Below are 23,729 nucleotides of genomic sequence, written 5' to 3' on the forward strand. Positions count from 1 at the left end.
GGTCAACGTGTCTGGAAGTGATTTGACTGTGCACTAAAACAAAACACACATCCCCATACACACACACACACGCACGCACATTGGTATTGGTGGTTTTTGAAGACACCCATTTGCTTATATTATGACCTTACCTCTTAACCCAACCCTCACAGAAAACTTGTGACACATTTAAATGTCAAAAGACTTAAGTGTCAAGTCTGACATTTAAGCATTTTAAATTACAATGCAGCAGGCACACAACGTCATTAGATGTTAATATTAGGTTAGAATTAGGTCGTGACGTCAAATGACATTGATATTTTGTTGATTTTAGGTTGTGTTGGAGAGAGACCAAGATCCAACATCTTAAAGCCCACATCTTAAACCAATGTCATATTAACGACAAATAATGACATTTATTGTCAGGTTTGCTAACCAAAATCTAACATCTGATAGACGTCATCGTGGTAACATCCACACAACGTCAAGCTGTAACGTCATTAAATGTTAAAATTTGGTTGATTTTTAGGTTGGCCTTTGGACATTGACGTCAGCCTGACATTGAGTTCTGACATCAACTGGAGTTTTATTTCCAAACAAAATGCAATGTCCTCACAACATTGGGGTACAACGTCAATCTGACGTCATTGTGATCTCCTGTGCCTGCTGGCAAGGACACTAGGCTTGTCCTCATAAACCACATTTAAAATGTACACCTAGGACATACCAATGTCATTATACAATTATGTGTCCTCATAAAACATATAAACAAGTACACATACACACACTTAACGTCAAGTTTTATGAGGACTCTCCATAGGCGTAATGTATTTCAAACTGTAAAAACTGCTAATTATATGACCCTAACCCACCCCTACCCCCTAAATAATCAAATAAAAGCTATTTTCAAACACTTTTCAATTTAATAATCAATTACATTTATCATTTTGAACATCAAAAGATCACGTTAAGTATGATTTTTCAGCGTTTTGAATTTTAAGGACCATCAGTATACTACTGACGTTGCTACAGTCGCCATTCTCGATGTAATATAAAATTAAATCATCGTCAAAATGTAAATTCGAATTAATCGAAAAATCGCCCAGCCCTAGCCACCATGTACAATAAATAACGAATTTGACAAAAACAGACTTTTCATAACTAGATTGGGCCATACAAACTATGGAAGTGTTGGACACAAGGGATATCCTTGTAAACCACCCTTATAGTGAACCCCTAGCTAATATGTCAATGTACAATTTGGTGCCCTCCTAAACTGTATAAAATATATACAGTACACGCACACGCATGAACTTATGTGGCTACTGTAAGAGAGTGAAGGGATTCATAAGGCCTGAACATTGAATATAAAGAACACACAGGCTGAGCAGATTCAGGGTCAGATCCTGTCCTGGTTTGTCCTGACCACAATCCCAGCAGTCCAGTTTTGGAGTTAGCGCTCATATTCACGCTCTGAATGCAGCTCTTGTGTCAGAAACATCCAGAGGGAGTGGATGGATGATCAGAGCCAGGACCGAAATCCAACGATTGGGTATGATTTCACTGACCTTTTCTTGTTTATTTATTCCATTCTGCTTCGGTCAGGCTGTTAAACTGGGCCTATTATGCTTTTAACACTTTCATCTTCCTTTAGTGTGCAATGTTATTTGATCATAGAAACAATTTGGGGATTTTTCAAAGCACCAAGTCACTCTAGAAGGAGTTATTCTGTATGTCAGTAATGCTCTTTCCATTGCACTGCAGTCCTCAGTTGTCTTTTGGGAATGAAGATGTCACAATGTATTGAGTTGTAAACATTTCCACTCAATACATGCCTGGTTTAGTTGCGCAAATAGTGTGTTGTTGATGTTTCACAGATCAATTATATTGATACATAAGCACTTTTTCCCCCAACTGTTTACATTCACAGACATCACAGAGGGGCAATATCATACACTTGGTGCAATGCGGCATCAGGCACAATGCAAGTGTTTTAATGTTTGCTAGTTTTAGCTCAGCGAGGGTATTATTTTCATGTTTTGTGCCATGTTTTTTTAAATAGCAAATACATTTTTGCCCCTTTAGGCTGGTCTGAAAAGAAGGTGTGCTAGGGTGCATTGTTCATGCATGCTTTTTTGAAGCAAACAACATAAGTTGACCAACATAAATTGAAGTTTGCAGGTATATTTTGGTGTTATTTAGTGTTAGTGATAGGTATCTTACACATTGCTTATTATACTTTATGCACAGCAGCACATAAATATCTTTGGAGGACTGCATCCTTACATCTCGGCAATGAATCAAATAACTTATTAATAAAGTCATCTGGAATGGCAAAGAAAGCTTTCTTGCAGAACTCTCAGATATTCTTTGGATTAATCTTCAATGCCTCCTCCTTCATCTTACCCCAGACATGCTTAGTCATGTTCATGTCTGGTGACTGGGCTGGCCAATAGTGTAGCACCTTGACCTTCTTTGCTTTCAGGAACTTTGCTGTGGAGGCTGAAGTATAAGAAGGAGCGCTATCCTGCTGAAGAATTTGCCCTCTCCTGTGGTTTGTAATGTAATGGGCAGCACAAATATCTTGATACCTCAAGCTGTTGATGTTGCCATCCACTCTGCAGATCTTTCACGCTCCCCCATACTGAATGTAACCCCAAACCATGATTTTTAATTCACCAAACTTGACTGATTTCTGTGAGTATATATATTTATATATATATTTATATATATATTTATATATATATTTATATATATATATATATATATATATATATATATATATATATATATATATATATATATATATATATATATATATTTATATATAATAAATATATTATATAATATATAATATATATTATATATATATAATACCGCTACCTTCTCTCATTATCTTGTAGATGTTTTTTTTATTTACCTCATACACAAGCTGATCATTTTCCTTGCTTGCGAAGCATTCAAAACCTCTTCTTCTTTCAAAGTCCACCATGTACAGTAAATAGCGAACTTGATAAGACAATTCACTCTTAAACACAATTAGGGGTGAGACTCTGATTGGTTGGGTTAGGTCCTTGACCGAAATGTTATTTACAGACATAACCAGCATTATGCAAACTTGCGTGTTTTTCTGACAAAAATTAAGCAAAAATAAATATAAGCGTCCCTTCAGGCACAGCATGACGTCATGACATCATATTGACGTTTTCCCCCTACATTGTGGGGACGTTGGGTCTTGTTTAGAAAGGAAAATCGAGTTGACACATAAACAAACAAAACAACCATAACTAATTAAGAGAGTAATGACAACCCTTTTACACCATGAGCCTGTTGTGGCAACTGTTTTCCCATCCTTAAAACAGCAAAAGTGAATTGAGACAAGGCCTAAGTGCAGATGCGCCGAACATGTGCTTAGACCTTTATAATACACAAAGAAGATTTGAACAATGTTACTTTTCATTTTTTAGAGCAGTGGTCTTCAACCACCAGGCAATGGGCCCCGGTACAGGTCTGTGGATTAGTTGGTACCGGGCCACATGAGAAATTATTAATTATTTCCGTTTTATTTATTATAGTCTGAACAATCAAATTCAACAAACAAGCAGCAAATGAGCAAGAAACAGACGTCTTTGGTAAGAGGAAAAGGCTGATGGTTGCCTAGCAATCTACGAACCACCTACCCCCCCCAGGTCCGCAGTAAAATTGTCGAGCGTTGACCATTCCACTGTGATAAAAAGGTTAGGGACCACTGTCTTAGATAACATTGAAATGAGTTGGGGTTTGAGTTAGGGTTTAGGTCTTTGATCGAAATGTTATTTACAGACATAACCAGCATTATGTAAACTTGTGTGTTTTTCTGACAAAAATAAAGTAATAAATAAATATAGCCGTCCCTTCAGGCACAGCATGTCAACATGACGTCATATTGACGTTGTACCCCAAAGTCGTGGGGACGTTCGATTATGTTTAGAAAGTAAAATCGAGTTGAGATCAATGTCCAACGTCCAACCTAAAATCAACCAAATATCAACGTATAATCATTACCTTGACGTTGTTTGAACGTTATCACTATGACATCTATCAGACGTTGGATTTTGGTCACTTTCCAGCACAACCTAAAATCAACCAAACATCAACATAATTAGACGTCTTTATTGGATGTCAAAATAAAATTGTCCTTAGACACCGACTAGACATTGAATTTTGGTCACCTGACATCACGACCTAAATCTAACCTGATCTAACGTCTTATGATGTTGTGTGCCTGCTGGGGTTGTATATAGTTATTGTGCTTAGTGTGTTAACTCGTGAGTTTTTTCCATGTTCTTACTCTGCAGAAAATCGGCTGTGACGGCATCATCGGATCATCTGCGAAAGAAGACAGATGCGGCGTCTGCAACGGTGACGGCAAATCCTGCAGGATCGTCAAAGGAGACTTCAACCACTCCAAAGGAATGGGTGAGTCAGAAAACAATCCCAGAATCATCTGTGTTCATCTGACATGATTACAAATGTTCAGTCTGGCTGCGGTACGTCATCAAACGGCTCTCCTAGACTCAATCATACACGAGTCTCTCTGTCGGACCACCGCCACACTTTCTGTCTAGCTGTCTTTAGTTTGGAGGGCTTGATAAAGTAGAGAAGGATGGAAAGCACAGCGAGCATCCTCCTCCTCCATTGATCATGTTGGTTTTGTGTCTCTCAGTCCCTCATAGCCTTTGTAAGAAGGTTTCCACATGCGTGATGTCAAAACCCAGAGCTGTTCTCAAGTGTTTCTCATGTAAGATGCATGGTTTGATGTGTGTTTGTGTGTTTGTGTTCTCTATCTGGTTGTGTTTATGGAATTAACACTCATTAACACTTGAATCATTGTATTAAACACACCTTTAGACTATATTCTTTCATTCTGAATCATGTTAAAACTTTTCCGAATTGATTATACTCCTTCTCCCGGGTCATCTGTTATGCACTGGATCCAGTCCGGATGACTTCAAGGTCACCGTGTGTCTCCCAGAACTGCTTTAATAGCGAATGTCCCATCGTTCTCCAGCTGTTCCAGCTACAGGCCATCATCGTCCTTTCCACTGCTGAGTTAGGGAATATATGCATGTATTTCCAACCACAGGGAACCATTCAGGACAAAACTAAAGACATCGCCAGCGGTTCTCAGCAGATCTGCTTTATATGAAGCCACACTGTATGATTCCTGCTGTCAGGGACCAAATCGAAAGTCTTGTGATTTTGCAATGTTACAATCATATGGACGCTAATTCAATATCACAGTCTGCAAATTCTCATTTTTGGATTCGAGGATGACAGATTCTGACTTACAGTAGATTGATGAAGTAAAACAGACCATCATGGCTATCAATCTTGAGTACAGTTTAGCTTTACATGACTGACAGGAACAAAAAATATGTATGACCTTTACTGCAATTCAAGAAGCACTAATTGTAACCAGAGGGAAACAATAGCCCCTTTCACACAGTGATACCGGTAAATATCTGGAAAATTTCCGGAACGACTTTACCGGTATATTCAAAAAAGCGCTGTTCACACAGGCGAGGATGTTACGGAAATTTTCCGGAAAAAAGCATTCTCACATCCATTCCAAAATACCGGTAAATTCTGACATCATTCACCACAAATGAGCTTTAAACGGCTGTGCTTGTGTTTGTAAACATTTGACTAAATTACAAACTCTGTGGATGATCAATATTGTGAACAACTTTCGCTGGATCACTTTCGCATGACGAGATGTTCATAACATGTGCAGGCGCTCACAGGCTGTTTTACAGGCACACGCAAAGCTTGAAGGTAAACAAACAACGGCTTATCATAAGCATCTCATCGATGATTATTTACACAGTTGGCATTAAGAAGAACATATAAACGTGATCTGACTAACTTCTAGCAGCTAAATGTGTCTGGAAAAATATTCAAAGGCTTTTATTCTCATAAACTGTTGTGATTGGCTAAAGCAGACGTCTTACGTCAGCACATTCTAGACGTGCACGCGCTTATTACGGCAATCTTCCTTCTGCATTCACACAGCGCAGCATTCCGGCAAATTGCCGGTAATGTTACAACTTCTCTTTCCGGAAAATAGCCAGAACGAATTTGGGTATTTTCAAAAAGGACCTGTTCACACATACAACCTTTTCTGGAAAGGTCTGTATGTGTGAAAGGGGCTACTGATGTAACTGATCATTTTGGTATTAATGTTCAGTGCTTCCCACAGGTTAAAAATATATATACTTCAAGAGTTCCCACTTAGATATGCTTAGCATTTATAGCAGGTTTGGCATGCTGTCCTGGAAGAGAACCCTGAGCTCAGAGATATTTGAGCTCGGGGCTCCCGCCCGGTCAGTAAGCATATCAGGAGATCCGAGATCAGGTAGGTCTCGAGAGCTCCCCCTTTAGAAAAGGGAAGAAAAGGAGGAGATGGAGTGAAAGGTGGGATTCTTCCAAAACAAAGATAGAGCAGTACAGAGAAAATGATCCATTTATAGTAAACTAGGATCACTCTGATTGGATTATTACTGATTACAGATGAGCGGCCAGTCGTGCTCAATCTTATCACGTGCTCCTCTCGAAATTAGTTTATAAAACTTCACTTGGAGTCAGGGCTTTACATTAACACCCGCCAACCCGCCAAATGCGGGTAGATTTCGGTTGTGGCAGGTTAGACAGCCACTCCACTAGCTTGGCTTCCTGAAACTCATTTTTAATTCGCCAGTGCGGGCTCGTCGTCACTAGAATAGACTATTAGTTTATGACCGCTTGTCTATATGTGTACAAATGTGATCCTAGATTCGAGAAGCAGCACGACTGACAAAAACAGCTTTTCGCGTGGGCAAAAGAAAAAGAGGATCACACGCACAATAAGACAGGCTTTCTGTCACGATTTGATGAAGGAACGGGAACAAAAAGGTGTAGGATCCAATTGCAGTTTAATAAAGAGATCGTGCAGTAAACAGAAAAACAAGGTGTCCAAAGTTTAAAATAACAAGGTAACAATTAAACAAACAAAACAAGAAACTACGGCAGGAATCAGGATCAAGAACAGGAACAACAAACTTACTATCACAAGACTTACTAAGGCAATGACGACAAGAAAGACAAACGACGCAGTAACGAAGAATGGGTGAATGGGTTTATAAATATACCAGGAAATCAACAGGAAACGGGAACAGCTGTGAATGGCCACCGGGTGTATTGCACATGTAATGTATGGACTTGTAGTTTCATCACTGTAGTTCGCTGGGAGATGCTGGAGAACTATAGTGGCATCTGGTGGACACAGATAGTCATTACACTTTCCACACTTACTGACGAGGGCTTTAGGGTCGCGAGCACAGATGATTTGGTGTGCGCAAGTGTTTAAAAGCTCCTGTGCCGTTTCCTCACTCGAAGCAACCATGTCTGGAAATGAAACTAGTGCGATGCTCGTGCACCCACAGTCCTTCAAGGGCTCGAGATTCTTTGTAAGCAGCAGCAATTTTTGCCGCTTTCACTTTAATCATTCTTTTGAACAGATTATTAATTGGCCTAATAATAACCATGTGCGCGGCATCATCCTTTCATTATCACGCACAGAATGTTTTTTACCCGCTTTCTTTTGCTTGCTGTTATGTTTGTTAATATCGTGTAATAATCATCCTTTGCAATTATATTGCTTTAATATGTTGTTGTATGCATAGTTAACTGGTGATCTGGGATATTTTGCCAGAACAGACCACTGTGCATAGTTTTAGCTGCGTAAGAATAAATATATATATATATTTTTTTAAATGTTTTTTTGAATAAAAGTGCATGTACACAGCAGTGTTTTGCTTGTTTAGACACATTATTTATAATTTGTGGCAAGGAAATAATTAGTTTGGTGTGGCACTTTTTTATGAAAGCATAACGCATTTGCTCATGCTTATTGAGTAAGCTCATAAACAACAGTTAAATGAGGCAAGTGGCAAATGAAAAAAAAATTTTAGCATTCCGCAACCCATGCCAAAGTCAAATTTTTGCATATAAAATATATTTTCCCAGCAAAAAAAAATGTGGCTATTGAAAATGGCGAGTGGCTATTAACGGTGGAAAACTACTAGCCACAGTGGCTGGTGATCAAAAAAGTGAATGTCAAGCCCTGGTTGCGGTGGTAGCCAGATTGAAACACACTGTTTATCCACATCACAAAATAGGAAACTATATGCGACAAACAAAACTAATTAACTATTTACATTTTTTTATAGATTTTTTCAGAATGAGTTGTATACACAGAAATGAGTAGAAAATAAACAGTATACAGTAGTTTTAAAGAAAAAAATAATTAAATAATAATAATTAAAAAACTGTGTGCAGTGTGGTCTATTATGTCACAAATGAGTCATAGTCCTCACAAAAATATTATTTAGCTATTTTCAACATTGACATTGAAGGCTGGAGCCACACAGAAATAAATTATATCTAATAAATGAAAATAGTGTTTTCTATATGACAGTATCTTAAAATATGAACAAATTAAAATATAATTAGTTAATGAATTAATTGGTTTTAAAAACCATTTTCTATTTTTATTGCTGTATTTTTAGTCAAACAAATGCAGCCTATATGAGCATATAAGAGCTCCTTCAAAATAACATGAGACTTTTAAATAGTAAAGTATATATAATCTTGTTACCTATCCAAGTTTTAGGAACAACAAATAATAACTTGACTTCTAGCTGATCATTTGGTATCAGAAGTGGCTCATATTAAAAGCAAAGGCCTCTGGATTACGCTTATTTTACCACAATAAAATATGATCATGCCTTGATATTTAATGATTTAATTAGGACAGTAAGGTCTGACTTGCTTAGACAAAAGTCTTGTCACTTTACAGAAATAATGTAGAGTAAAGAATATAAAGTCATGCTGCAGTGGAAACAGAATGAATATTGTGTCTGACTCACATGAGCTTGGAGGACTGCATCCATACATCTCTGCAATGACTCAAATCACTGATTAATAAAGTCATCTGGAATGACAAAGAAAGCGCTCCTGCAGGACTCCCAGAGTTTATCAAGATTATTTGGATTCATCTTCAATGCCCCCTCCTTCATCTTACCCCAGACATGCTCAATAATGTTCATGTCTGGTGACTGGGCTGGCCAATCCTGGAGCACCTTGATGTTCTTTGCTTTCAGGATCTTTGATGTGGAGGCTGAAGAATGAGAAAGAGCGCTATCCTGCTGGAGAATTTGCTCTCTCCTGTGGTTTGTATTGTAATGGGTGTAATGTCTTGATACCTCAGGCTGTTGATGTTGTCATCCCTTCTGCAGATCTCTCGCACGCCCCCATACTGAATGTAATAGCAAACTATGATCTTTCCCTCACCAAACTTCTGCAGTATTTGTGATGATTGGGATGCAGTTCAACAGATGATTCATCAGAAAAATCGACCTTCTGCCACTTTTCCAAATGATCAACTAGAAGTCAAGTTATTATTTGTTGCTCTTACAACTAGGATCGACGACAAGACAAATTTACTTGCCTTCTTTTTAAACTTGTATCATTTTCTTTTCTTCCGTGAAGCTGAAAAAAAGCTGTCAAGCCAAAAGCAAGAGCTTCTATTGTTCATACAAGGAAAGAGGATGATGATTTATACTGCAAAGCTCCTGCAATAACTGAAGTATCATAAAAGCACCATGAAACTTTTTCTTCTTTTGCTTTTTTAGCCATTGTATTATAAATCACTATCTAATTTCCTTGTAAGAACATTCAGCATAACATCAACTTCATTCTATACCGCACAGAAGAAAGACAATTATATGTAATTTTCATCTTTCGCTCAAATACCTTGTCTTTTCTAAAGGTAGTCATGGCTAGATTTTCTCTTACATCTTCCAGGAGGGGCCAATGAACAGACAATTGGCAGAAAATCTTTCCTACATCTCCATCCTCAGCATTCATAGCTTAAGATCAATGAGTTTCCATAACACAACCAAATAGAAACTGAAGGGTGAAAGTTGGTTTTTCCAGGTCGTCCAGATGCGGTGCATGTGAATGAGTGTGTATGTGTGTGTTTTGGATCAGGGTTGGTGTGTTTTACGCTAATCTGGCGGATGCTCGGGTGGTTTGTGGTGATGGTTTTTGTCTAACCGCATGTTTGTGATCTGAACTTGAGGAAAACGGTGAGTATTTGGTGCAAAGTGTGGGGCGGTAAAGGTAACAACACTGTAAAAATATATCTGTCTATTAACAGTTTCTGTATTCTGTGATGCACCAATTGGGTTTTCTGTTTAGTCACAGTTGTGAATTGCATTATGGGATGTTGATTTCTGTTCTGTCCACTTTTGATGCTAAACATCAACTCTACAGTTTAACAAAGTGACCTTTGTTGACATTTTTGTCATGTAGTAATAATATATAGTGAAATAAGACTAAAATTACAGAAAATGTACTGGCAGTTTATTATAAGGTATTTATTGCGTAATATACAACACCAACCTAAACAATATATCACTTTAAACTTTTCATAAAAGTCCCTTTTTCCAACTTTTCAAGGTTAAAAGTTGTTGGAAGAAAGATTAAGGACCCCTAATACAATTCAAAAGCTTAAATAAATGGGGGAAAAAACATGGATCACAAAATATATACAGTAAAACTGCTATTTAATGGATTTATTTTCACAGTGCAACACTTTATAGTAACTATTTCAGATTGAAGCACGGGTCAAATCATCTCAATTAGGTCACAATAATCTCGATTCTGCTATAAAAACAGATTGGGCTTTATTATACGTGTCCTTGCTCATTTCATCCAAGCGCAGGTATCATTTTTACGTCCAGCATCACGTTGATTATATAGCACATCTATTTGCGCCCATTTGTGCACCCATGGGTGGGCTGGCTTTGTTAGCGTTTTCTATTTCGAGGCTACTGAAATAGATCGAACCATTGACAAACTAAAAGCTGGTCTAAAGTCAATGATGCGATGTGCACATACAAAGAACCAGACCGTGTCTGGTTAAAAAAAAATTTCCACGATCCAGTGCCATACAACGTTTCAGCGCCAAGTTGGTCCCTAAGTGGAAGGGACCATACCGTATCATACAGCAGCTGGGTCCCCTCACTTACAGAATTGCACTAGAATCCACCGGTCTAGATGTGAGAACTGCTCATGTTTACAATTTAAAACCATGTTACCCAACTGCCACTGAGTTGGAGATGCTTCAAGCGAAACGGCTCCAGGAAATGTTCCAGGAATCTTCTGATGAAGATTCTGAATTCCTGGGTTTTTTAAGTGCTCTCCAACTTCTCTAATACTGGCAGTTGTTTTTTCTCTAGGGGGGGAAATGTGACGGTCTCTGATTGGGCCGCACAATTTAAACAAACGCACCAATGGTGAACACCTAAATCAATGACGTTGTGGGGGCAGATGAATTTGTTTTTCAATAAAAACGGAAGTGAAAAGCTGTTTGGGGTGTGTTGTGTTTGCTGGAGGAAGTTCTGAGCGGAAGTGAAGGTGAAGGTGTCCTGCAAAGGTGATCCAAGTGTTTGTTTGGGAGCAAGAGAACCCACAGTGCAGATCGGTCCGTTGCTCCCAAACAAACACTTGGATCACCTTTTCAGGACACCCCGCTATTCTGCACGTCGCTTCCTTCGGTACACTCGCTTCACCTTCACTTCCGCTCAGAACTTCCTCCAGCAAACACAACACACCCCAAACAGCTTCTCACTTCCGTTTTTATTAAAAAACAAATTCATCTGCCCCCACAACGTCATTGATTTAGGTGTTCACCATTGGTGCGTTTGTTTAAATTGTGCAGCCCAATCAGAAACCGTCACAGAGTTTTTTTGGTGTCGTTTAAAAAGTGCTTTAGATATGCACCACAGGTCTAGCACATTCATTTGCGCCCATTTGTGCACCCATTGGCGCGCCAGTCTGAAAAGGGAGTGTGTTAAGGCGCATTGTTAGCCTGTTGCTATTTTGTGGCAACAGAATTAGACTGTGCTATTGACCAGCTAAAAGCTGATCTAAAATTAATGCAGCAGTTGTTTTGGTGCTATTTAAAAAGTGCTTTAGGGAATTGCACCAATAGGTGGGTCAAAATGTGACGCTCAGTAATCAGGACGTGGAACCCAATTGCAAGTGAAAGTGTTTTAATGAAGATCACAGAAAAAGACAGAGAAAATGGTGAGTGGCTGGAAGTACACAGTCTTTTAGCAGGAATAACAGTAGCGATCTGGGTCGGCAGCGCCGATAGAAAGTTCATGACACTCGTCAACAGAGTGAATCAAACAGTCATCATCAAAGGAACCGGAAGCATCTGAAAGTGAAACGAGGAAGCAACCAAGCCACTCACCACCAGCGAGAATCAGCGAGAGGATCCTGACAAAAGACAAAACACCGTGAGCATACAACGAACTGACAAAGTGAGACAGGAACGCTGAACATTTATAGGCACAAAAATGCGCTACACCTGTAGCGCGCTGATTAACAGCCGAGCGGTGACACGCAATAGTTCCGGTAACAAGGATCATGTGACCGCTCAGCTGATGCCACGAAAACAAACACCCGTTGACAGGCACGCGAGTCCCACACAAGCACAGAGAGAGAAGCACACACACTTAGAAACACATACCATAAATAATGAACTGTCACACAACGCAGACACTTCAAATGAAGAGCAGATAGATCCACAACCGTGACACAAAAATGTGCAAACTTGCTGCTTATTACTCACAAAGTGATATAAATGTCAAATTAAAGGGTAAATATGTGAAAGATTATTAGTGTCTAATTGTATATAAAAGGCCTATAAATGTCATAATAAAAAGTCATTGCAAAATCAGAATTTGTCCACTTATCCATCCACCATCAACATATTTGTGTGCACATTTTGATATATTGCATAATTCTTAATGAATCAAAATAGTAAATACATTTCAAAGCATTTTGCACAGGTCAATACATCTTACGACTCAATATCTCTATTCTGCTATAAAACAAATTGGGCTCTATCATACAAGTGTCTTTGCTCATTTCATCCAAGCACAGGTATCATTTTCACGTCCTGCACCACGTTGATTATATAGCACATCCATTTGCACCCATTTGTGCACCCATGGGTGGGCTGGCTTTGTAAGCATTTTCTATTTCGAGGCTACTGAAATAGATCGAACCATTGACAAACTAAAAGCTGGTCTAATGTCAATGATGCAGAAGTCTTTTGGTGTCATTTAAAAAGTGCTTTAGTGATATAGGTAAGGACTTTCCTCCAACCTGGAGATGGCAAACCACCTTTTTCTGGTGGAGCAAACCTCCCCAGTGCATGCTGAAGGTCCATGTTCGATGAAGCCTACAGAATAACATTGTGTGCGTATAACTGAGATGAAATTCTGTGGGCCCCAAACTGGACCCCCAAAACGAACCTCCGCGATGATCTCACATTCGCCATGTGCACTCAAGTAAACTAGTGGACACGTCGAGTATAAACCAGACTTGAGTGTAGCTGCACTGTGCACTTTAGACTGTCCGCTTATATCATTAAAATAAAGCACCATGTTTCATTAAACCGGTACTGTTTGTAAAATCTCGCCGACAAAGGTCTCTTCTTGAAATGAGCTCAACTGATGCCTATTACTAGTGTACACATTCAAATCAGCAGCCATTATCAGCCCTTCAAACATTTTTCCTTCTGTTCAGTGTTTTATGAGTCTGAGAGGATGAAGTTTAGCGTCCGTTTCTGAATGTGGCCTTTGTGTGTGTGTGCAAACAGAACTGCAGATTTGTTTTATCATTACTGCCCAGACACTTGTATCCCAGTGGTGTTTGAAAGGGGAATTGTGCGTATGTTTGTGTGTGTGTGTGTGTGTGTGTGTGTGTGTGTGTGCGTGTGTGTGTGCGTGTGTGTGTGTGTGTGTGTGTGTGTGTGTGTGTGTGTGTGTGTGTGTGTGTGTGTGTGTGTGTGTGTGTGTGTGTGTGTGTGTGTGTTCTTCAGAGAAAAATGCCCTGCTTTCAATCACAGTCGACTAACGCTTTAACGAAAATAACTCTGACACACTTTATGATATATATTTAGGTATAATTAAAAAAACTAAGCATAATGGATAATGTAAAGTATAATATAATGTAAAATATCAAATATAATAAGTTAAAATATAATATTACAAGATTTAAACCAAGTTTAAATGTTCCCATTTCATTTCATTTTGTTTAACATTATAAAAACTAAATATAAATTATTAAAAAACTGTATTCACATTAAAAATATGAAAATATAACACATGAAAATATAAATATATGATCTATTAAATACTACAAGGCGAGGCAGTGGCGCAGTGGGTAGCACGTTCGCCTCACAGCAAGAAGGTGAAAAATAAACCAAAGACATGTGGTGCAGGTGAATTGGGTAAGCTAAATTGTCCGTAGTGTATGAGTGTGTTTGTAAATGTGTGTGTGGATGTTTCCCAGAGATGGGTTGCGGCTGGAAGGGCATCCGCTGCTCAAAAAACTTGCTGGATGAGTTGGCGGTTCATTCTGCTGTGGCGACCCCGGATTTATAAAGGGACTAAGCCGACAAGAAAATAAATGAATGAATGAATAAATACTACAACTATAATAGTCTCTGATATATGTATATTTACAGTGCATCCGGAAAGTATTGATAGCGCTTCACTTTTTCCACATGTTTTCATGTTACAGCCTTATTGCAAAATGGATTCAATTAATTTATTTCCTCAAAGTTCTACACACAACACCCCAGAATGACAATGTGGAAAAAGATTTTTTGAAATTGTTGCAAATTTATAAAAACTGAAAAAGCTGAAAAATCACATGTACATCAGTATTCACAGCCTTTACTCAATACTTTCCTGATGCACCTTTGGCAGCAATAACAGCCTCAAGTCTTTTTGAATATGATGCCACATGCTTGGCACACCTGTCTTTGGAAATGTTTGCCTATTCCTCTTTGCCTGTTCCTCTTTGCAGTCTCTTTGCACCTCTCAGGCTCAATCAGGTTGGATGGGAAGCGACAGTGTACACCAATTTTCAGAGCTCTCCAGAGATGTTCAATAGGATTTAGATCTTGGCTCTGGCTGGGCCACTCAATGACATTCATCAATGTGTTGTGAAGCCACTCCATTGATATTTTGGCGGTGTGCTTTGGCTTAATGTCCTGCTGGAAGATAAAATGTCGCCCCAGTCTGATGTCAAGAGCACTCTGAAGCAGGTTTCCATTCAGGATGTCTCTGTACATTGCTGCATTCATCTTTCCCTCTATCCTGACTAGTCTTCCAGTTTCTGCTGCTGATAAACATCCCCACAGCATGATGCTGCCAACACCATGCTTCACTGTAGGGATGGTGTTAGCCTGGTGATGAGTGGTGTCTGGTTTTCTCCAAACGTATTGCCTGGCATTCACTCCAAAGATTTCAAATTTAGTCTCATCAGATCAGAGAATTTAATTTCTCATGGTCTGAGAGTCCTTCAGATACCTTTTGGCTAGTTCCAGGTGAGGAGTGTCTTCCGTCTGGCCACTCTACCATACAGGTCTGATTGGTGGATTGCTGCAAAGATGGTTGTCCTTCTATACGGTTTTCCTCGCTCCACAGAAGAACGCTGGAGCTCAGACAGAGTGACCATCGGGTTATTGATCACCTCTCTGACTAAGGCCCTTCTCCCCCGATAGCTTAGATGGCAGGCCAGCTCAAGGAAGAGTCCTGGTGGTTAAACATCTTCCATTTACGGATGATAGAGGCCGCTGTGCTCATGGGAACTTTCAGAGCAGCAGAAATGTTTCTGTAACCTTCCCCAGCCTTGTGCCTCAAGACAATCCAATCTAGGAGGTCTACAGGCAATTCCTTTGTCTTCATGATTGGTTTGTGCTTTGACATGCACTGTCAACCCTGGGGCCTTTCTGAGACAGGTGTGTGCCTTTTCTAATCATGTCCAATCAACTAAATTTACAACAGGTGAAGCTGCCGAAACATCTCTAGAATGATCAGTGGTAACAGAATGTACCTGAACACAATTTAGAGCTTCATAGCAAAAATATATAAAATAGCCTATATATATATATTAGGGGTGTGATGAGCTTTCTCCACGTGACGATTGAGTTCTCGAGACGATATTTTTTTATATCAATTAAAAGATATCTGAATAATAAAATATACTAAAAAAACATGTCTTTTATTCAACTGGGGCAACAAAAAATTACAAAATTACTATTGCTAAAAAATTATTTAGGTGCCTTTTTAAAATCAACCTTTGATAAAAGTTATTTTACTTATATTTTAACGAATTCTATGCAGTAAAGGACATGCAAACACTGCTAACTATTTTGATAAATATGTAAAATAGTCTTTTAAATAGATTTTTATTCAACTGAAAAAAAATCTACTTGAATAAAAATGAATGGTGTTTAGATTCAATTTTAATGAACTCTATGCAGTAAAGGACAAATATTTTGCTATAAACTCTACAGATTGGCTGTTCTGTGATGATGATGGCGGGTATGATTTCCAGGAGTTCGCTATGTATATGTGCATTGATGCAGGTGTCTGTGGTCCTTTACTGACTCAGTAAATACTGACTCACAAAAAATATATATAAATGCATATTATAAATATATAATATATACATCTAATGTATCAAAAATAGGGGCAGGTTCCTGTATTTAATTAGCTTAATTTTATATCTAGTAAAAACATATACAAAATATTACATTTAAGTGCTGTTATACATTATTTTAAAATATGCATGCAATACTATACAGTATATCAGAAGTATATAGTTCTTTCTAAATTTAAAAATATGGACATGACAAAAAATATTCAGCATTTGATTACGGTGACTGACGATTGAGATGATTTATGTCTGCTCCGATTGGCCAGGATAATACACTGTTTGTCACTATGTTCACGCACACACACGCGCATACACACACACACACACACACACACACACACACGCACGCACACACACACACACACACACACACACACACACACACACACCTGCAGCTGTTGTGAAATCTGGCCTCTTTCTTCTGTTTCTCCTGTTGTTTTTCTCCTCATGAAGGCTACATCGAGGCGGCTGTGATTCCAGTGGGAGCTCGGAGAATCAAAGTGGTGGAGGACAAACCGTCACACAGTTTTCTGGGTAATTACTCTACCTATTTTAAAGTTAATTTTATTAGCCCTTCTGCGATTTAATTTTTTTTTCTTTTTAAAACATTTCCCAAATTATGTTTAACAGAGCAAGGAATGTTTCACAGTATTTCTATATTTATTTTTATTCTGGAGAAAGTCTTATTTGTTTCAGTTTGGCTGGAATAAAAGCAGTATTATCTAAAAACATTTTAAGGTCAATATTATAGCAATTTTTTCCAGATTGTCTTCAGAACAAACCACTCTTATACAATGACTTGCCTGAATACTCTAACTTGCCTAATTAACCTACTTAAAGGTGCAGTATGTGAGTTTGACACCCAGTGGTTGAATTAGTTATTGCATGTCTGATTCAAAACACATGCAAGAGCAGGTTGCCAGATTGACGACACCAACAAAGGCTGTGCAAATTGTAGCCTCAGTTTTCTGTTCCTAGCTGACAGGAGGAGCACCCGGTGTGGTCTTCTGCTGCTTTAGCCCAGTGTTAACCACTGAGCCTGCGTGCTTCCCCCCTTTCGCTTTACATTTTCTACCAAAACCTAATTTTTATCCAGATTTACAGCTATTATTGCATGCATTAAGCCACTGTATGTAAATAGGGTAAAAATGAACAACTTGTATTTAGCTTACTTTCCCAGGTGACTGTTTACATTAAGAAATGCAAACTTTTTTACCTGTAATTTATTTTAGTTTTTCCTAACATATTTTGTTTTGTTTTTTTCTCTTTTCACTGTAAAAAAGTCAAGACAACAAATATTTATTTATGCTACTTATTTTAAGAAGTTAATCAAGTTTCGACAAAATTGTTTAGGTTTTACAAAATCTAACTTTATAAATTGAGCCAGGGGCAACACGGTGCCTCAGTGGTTAGCCTGTTGCCTCACAGCAAGATTCGAGTCCCGGCTGGGTCAATTGGCATTTCTGTGTGGAGTTTACATGTTCTCCCTGTTTTAGCGTGAGTGTCCTCCAGGTGCTCCGGTTTTCTCCACAAGTTCAAACACAAGCGCTATAGGTGAACTGGATAAATTAAATTGGCAGCAGTGTGTGTGTGTGTGCATGAGTGTGTATGGATGTTTCCTAGTACTGGGTTACAGCTGGAAGGGCATCTACTGTGTAAAATATATGCTGGATAAGTTGGAGGTTCATTCCGCTGTGGCAACCCCTGATGAATAAAGGGACTGAGCCGAATGATGTTGAGTTGACTAGAGTAGTTCATTTAATTTAACTAAAGCATTTCAGGCAGCAGAATTTTTTACAGCGTTTTCTCGTGTTAATTGTTATATTTAAATAAGAAAAAAAATGGCATCATTTAATGGAATGTGCAATAATTTGCATATATGCAAATGTCATGAGAGAGGTTCAACTTCACTTTCATGTTAATCAAACCACTGTCAGAATTGTTGCAATATTATCCTGATACATGGCACCACCTTCAGGATACAATTTTTGACCCATTGGGTCACATGGTCCTCCATAATGGTACTAGCACAAGTATTGGGCCTAGGTAATGCCATGATACTTCAGTCCAAACTATCACTAAACCACACCCATGCTTCACTCTAGGCATTCAACAGTCTGGGTGGTATGTTTCTTTGGGGCTTCTCCACACCGTAACTCTCCCGGATGTGGAAAAGACAGTGAAGGTGGACTTATCAGAGAACAATACATGTTTGGCATTGTCCCCAACCCAAGATTTTCGCTGCTGGAACCATTGAAACCAATGTTTGGCATTGGCAAGAGTGACCAAAGGTTTGGCTATAGCAGCTCTGTATATTGCCCCTGTAGAGCTTCCAACGAACAGTTTTGGTGGAAACAGGAGTGTTGAGGAGCACAAATTGTTTTGTATATTTTTCTTACAATTAACTGAAAAGAGGCTGGCACGGTGGCTCAGTGGTTTAGCACTGTCGCCTCACAGCAATAAGTTCACTGGTTCAAGTCCTAGCTAGACCAGTTGGCATTTCTGTGTGGTGTTTCCATGTTCTTCCTGTGTTGGCGTGGGTTTCCTCAGGGTGCTCCGGTTTCCCCTACAGTCCAAAGACATAAATTGGGTAAACAAAATTGCACATAGTGTGTGAATGTGAGAGTGTGTTTCCCAGTATTGGGTTGTAGCTGGAAGGGCAACCGCTGCGTAAAACACATGCTGGAATAGTTGGCGGTTCATTCCGCTGTGGTGACCCCTAATAAATAAGGGACTAAGCTGAAGGAAAATGAATTCATGAATGAACAAACTGAAAAGCCAAAACAGTCAAACTTGATAGGTGCATGAAAAAGCAATGCAGTGCCTCACTGCAATGTTTAACCTAATGTTAAACTAGCAGGATACATTCAGATGTAAACATGTAACAGCTTGAGTCTTGTCTTCCGTCTTTTGGGAAAGAACAGAACAATATAAATGTATTTTTTTATTATCAGCCGAAGATCCTGAAGTGACATGAAAGTGCGCTCCTCCCATTGAGCTCAGTGCAGATGCTCTCCAAAACAAACCCGCTGGTGTTTTCATTGCAGCGGCGCTTAGATATGATCATACAGTCTAACGTGGATAAAAATAGGATGACTGTGAGCTAATGATGGAAGAATGATACCCAATGGGTCATTCAGCACAATACGTTCAAATGCATAATGATAAAAATGTGTTCGAGCTGCGTTTAAAAGAGGGGAGATTGCGTATAACTCCAACCATTTCCAGTCAGGAAACCTCATGTTTACATTGATGATACTGCAAACGTTGGGGGCTTCTATACAAGGGGAATCGTTTGTTTTTGTATGATTTCTTTACTGATATAAAGACCTTTTTCTTGGAACGCAAAATTACCCATTATGATTTGCGTGTATGCGCAAGGAGAATGCGAAGAACTTCCGGTCAGCAGCTGATGCGTGTAAACAGTCACATTTGGACAGCTTTGAAACAATAGTTTTAATCTATTTTACCTGCTTTTATCCTCTTTGAACTAATACTGTTGTCCATCAGCACCATCTCCTGGACTGATCATTTAAAGAAATGCGATCTAATAGGATGGAAAACAGCTGCTGTGAGGCGTTTTCCCCTTGTTGTCAGACGGCATCTTCTGCAGTTTCAATGAACCCTTGTCATCGCTAAAGTCAACATTTTCTCTTTATTTCAAATATATAACCAGCCCAAACAAATGTAGTTCACCAAAATGTTTGACACACACACGTAGCCTGTACTGTGCCACTGACACACTGATTTAATAACTGCGACAAAGTGAAAATATAGGCTAGTATCATTTCATAGTGTCATTTCGTAAAAACAACACACTTAATAAAACACAAACGACTCGCGATTAGAATGTACAGCAAATCAGCCAGCAGAGTATCAATAACAGACTTTTATTATAAATTGCATGACTTTCATACCTGTTAAGTTTCATGCCAGTACTCTGGTTTGCTCTCTCTCTCTCTCTCTCTCTCTCTCTGTGTGTGCGTGTGTTAAAGAGCCGCTTAGCTAGAACTAGGAGAACGTTTTTCTCATATTTCTGACGCGCTTGAACCACATGTGACAGATTATAACGGCTTTACCAGACACATTTCTAAGTTGTGTGTCACAAAAACATTCATTAAAAACGTTATTGAAACCCATTTTCGGAGAGCAAATTACCAGTTGTACACGCTGTAAACGGAAGTTTTTAGCAATCTACCGGAAGATGCTGGTCGCTATGGCGCCCTCCATGCAGCAGCCATGAAAAAGGTCTATAGAGCAAAGAATGATTGTTTGCATTTCAACAATATATTTTAATTTGTTATTTCAATAAGTAAAATAATATAATAAAGTGTTTATATTAAAAAAAAGAAGTCATTTCTATTTCAAGAAGATGGTCAGCTCAATGAATGGAATTGGGGGAATGACTGAAAATATCCAGGAACAAAAAATAGACTTGTCAATAGAAACAGAGGCAGGTGTAATGGTCAGAACCAGGCCAGCATCCAGGACCTCGTAAATCTGGCAGCACAACAGCAAAGACTTTGGGCAAGCCAGGGACTACGCAGAAAGTCTGGGAAGGTAGTGAGAGAGTCTTGGAGTCAAACAGAAAAAAGTTAACTATAAACAATTAGTTCACCTATATTTGATGTTGCAGGGTCAGAAGCAAACAACAATCTGGCACAGGACAGCACAAACAAAGAGAATAAATAGGCGAGCTAATGAGGAGAAAATGAGCAACAACGGGTGAATCAAATCGGCTAAATGAATGAGAACGAGGGGGTGGAGAGAAACAATCAGAAGCACAAACAAAGGAACATGTGGCTAATACAAACAAACAAAACAGATAGAACCAGCTGATCAGCCTGGAGTCCTGACACAGCCGGGGCTTGAACTAGCGACCTTCTTGCTGTGAAGCGACAGTGCAACCACTGAGCCACTGTGTCGCCCCTAGTTTCAGATGATAAATATTAAAAAAGACACCTAAATTTACTGACAAAAGTGTACTCGTAAAGAGTAAGAGAACAAAGGAGTTGAGGATCCAAATGCAGTTTATTAAGAGATCAGGCAGGCAATGGTCAAAACAGGGGCAAACTGGAGCATGTAGGTAATTCAAAGCCTAGTCAGAAAACCAGGCGAATGGTCAGGGCGGCAAAACAACAAAATAATAATAATAATAATTCCTTACATTATATAGCGCTTTTCTAGAAACTCAAATCGCTTTGCACAATGATGGGGGGGTGTGCAGCATCCACCTGGATGACACGGTGCAGCCATGTTGCCCCACACCAGCTGATTGGTGGAGAGGAGACGGTGGAGAGTGATGAAGCCAATTATGATATGGGGATGTTTAGGAGGCCATGATACACAGAGGCCAGTGGGCAGATTTGGCCAGGATGCTAGGGTTAAACCCCTACTCTTTCGAAGGACATCCTGGAATTTTTTTTTAAGACCATAGAGAGTCAGGACCTCGGTTTAATGTCTCATCTAAAACACGGTGTTCACTGAGTAGTATAAAGTCTCCTTTACTATACTGGGGCGTTAGGACCCACACAGACCACAGGTTGGGCACCCCCGGTTGGCCTCACTAACACAGCTGCAACCTAGCTTTCCCATGTGGTCTCCCATCCAGATACTGACCGGGCGCATCCCTGCTTAGCTTCAGTGACAACCATGTGAGAGATGCAGAGAGCTAACTGGCAGCAATATCTAAACAAAGCAGAGGTCAAAAACACAGTGTCGAGATCCTGAAGCACAAGTGTTTTGAAACACTGAACTGAAGCACGATCCGAAACACCCAGGTCATGTGACCAAGGTGATTTGAAATGCCCAAGTTATGTGACTAAAGTGTTTAGAAATACCAGGTCACACGACTTAAGCCATTCAAAGCATCCGTCATTTCAGAAGCATTTCGATACCTGGTGAATCTAATCTGTGTTTGATTGGCAGGGTCCAAAAAAGAATTCCAAATTTTTCAGCCCGCGACCCCTAAAATAACAATGACTCGTGACCCTCGAATTCCTTGGAGGTGATTATATATATATATATATATATATATATATATATATATATATATATATATATATATATATATATATATATATATATATATATATATATATGTATATATATATGTATGTATGTATGTATATATACAAACGTTGCGCACACAACAATAGGCCTATATGAATTTGACCATATTGACAACACAAATAAGTGCAACAGTCTAACAACCATATCATTTTATTGTCATTTATTCATTTGCTTAATTTAATATTAACCTTAACCAAAAAGACTGGTGGACACAATGTTTTCAGCACAAGTGTATTTTTGGTTTAATTTTAGCGATCGCCAATCTGAGACCATTCTCACTATTTAGCTGTGGTGTGTATTTATCTTTAATGCATTTGATTGCCATAACGGTGTCAGAAAGTTTAACCTGGTGCTACAAAGTCAATCTGCTGCAGATGACGCTATTGCTGTGTTGTTAATCTAACGTAAACACACCAAGGGTCTGTTCTTCGTACCTCGCTTAAATGATCTAAGATGATTTGACAGATTTTGGATCTTTTAATCTTGAAAACTGTTCTCTCGCTAATTTGCTTCTTCAAACAAGTTCGTGAATCAGATTAAAATGTCTAGATAAACTGATCTGAGATCGCTGCGTGTGTTGTGAAAGACAGATCTATCGATCCTACAAATCATGATCAGCAATGCAGCGATTGGCTGATGGCACAGCAGAGTAATGACATCATCTGATTAATATTCAATTATCCATGTGAGCAAAATTACATCAAATTAGCAGTAAACAGCTTGTGAAATATGACACACAATAAGAACTTTCCACATTTGTTGTGAGCTGCAGGCTTTACACTTTCATGTGTCAAGAGTATTCATCAAGTATTTCAATGCAAATCAATGTATTTAGTTCTACATTTAGAAAAGATTTTCTTTATAATAGTAGCCGTTTTTTAATCGGTGTAAAGAATAACTGGTTGTTTACAAAAGCATTTTCATATTGATAAAGGCGTCTGCAACTTTTGTGAAGCATCAAATCACCGGCATATTAACTGTCAAAACATGTTTATGACTGCATAAATGTATTATTGCTTTAAAAAAGTCACATATTGTGCATTTCTATTATACACAATTTGTACTAA

The 23,729-nt window shown here is 38.8% G+C and overlaps 1 protein-coding gene across 5 annotated transcripts in view; it reads left to right on the plus strand.

Moving 5' to 3' along the window:
• adamts17 (ADAM metallopeptidase with thrombospondin type 1 motif, 17) overlaps window positions 1–23,729 on the plus strand; it is a 328,430-nt gene that overhangs the window by 195,409 nt on the left and 109,292 nt on the right. For 3 of the 5 annotated variants that reach the window (XR_015495085.1, XM_087260203.1, XM_087260205.1), the window contains 2 exons: window positions 4,317–4,437; window positions 17,044–17,124. Coding sequence is in view for 4 of the 5 variants with exons in the window: in XM_087260203.1 (XP_087116329.1) it covers window positions 4,317–4,437; window positions 17,044–17,124 (202 nt within the window). In the remaining variant the exon portion in view is untranslated. Of the gene's footprint in view, window positions 1–4,316; window positions 4,438–4,684; window positions 4,760–17,043; window positions 17,125–23,729 lie in introns of all 5 variants that reach the window. The other 2 variants (XM_087260202.1, XM_087260204.1) reach the window with 1 other exon arrangement.

The sequence above is a fragment of the Danio rerio genome, chromosome 7 (assembly GCF_052040795.2).
Source record: "Danio rerio strain M-AB ecotype USA chromosome 7, GRCz13ab, whole genome shotgun sequence".
NCBI lineage: Eukaryota > Metazoa > Chordata > Actinopteri > Cypriniformes > Danionidae > Danio > Danio rerio.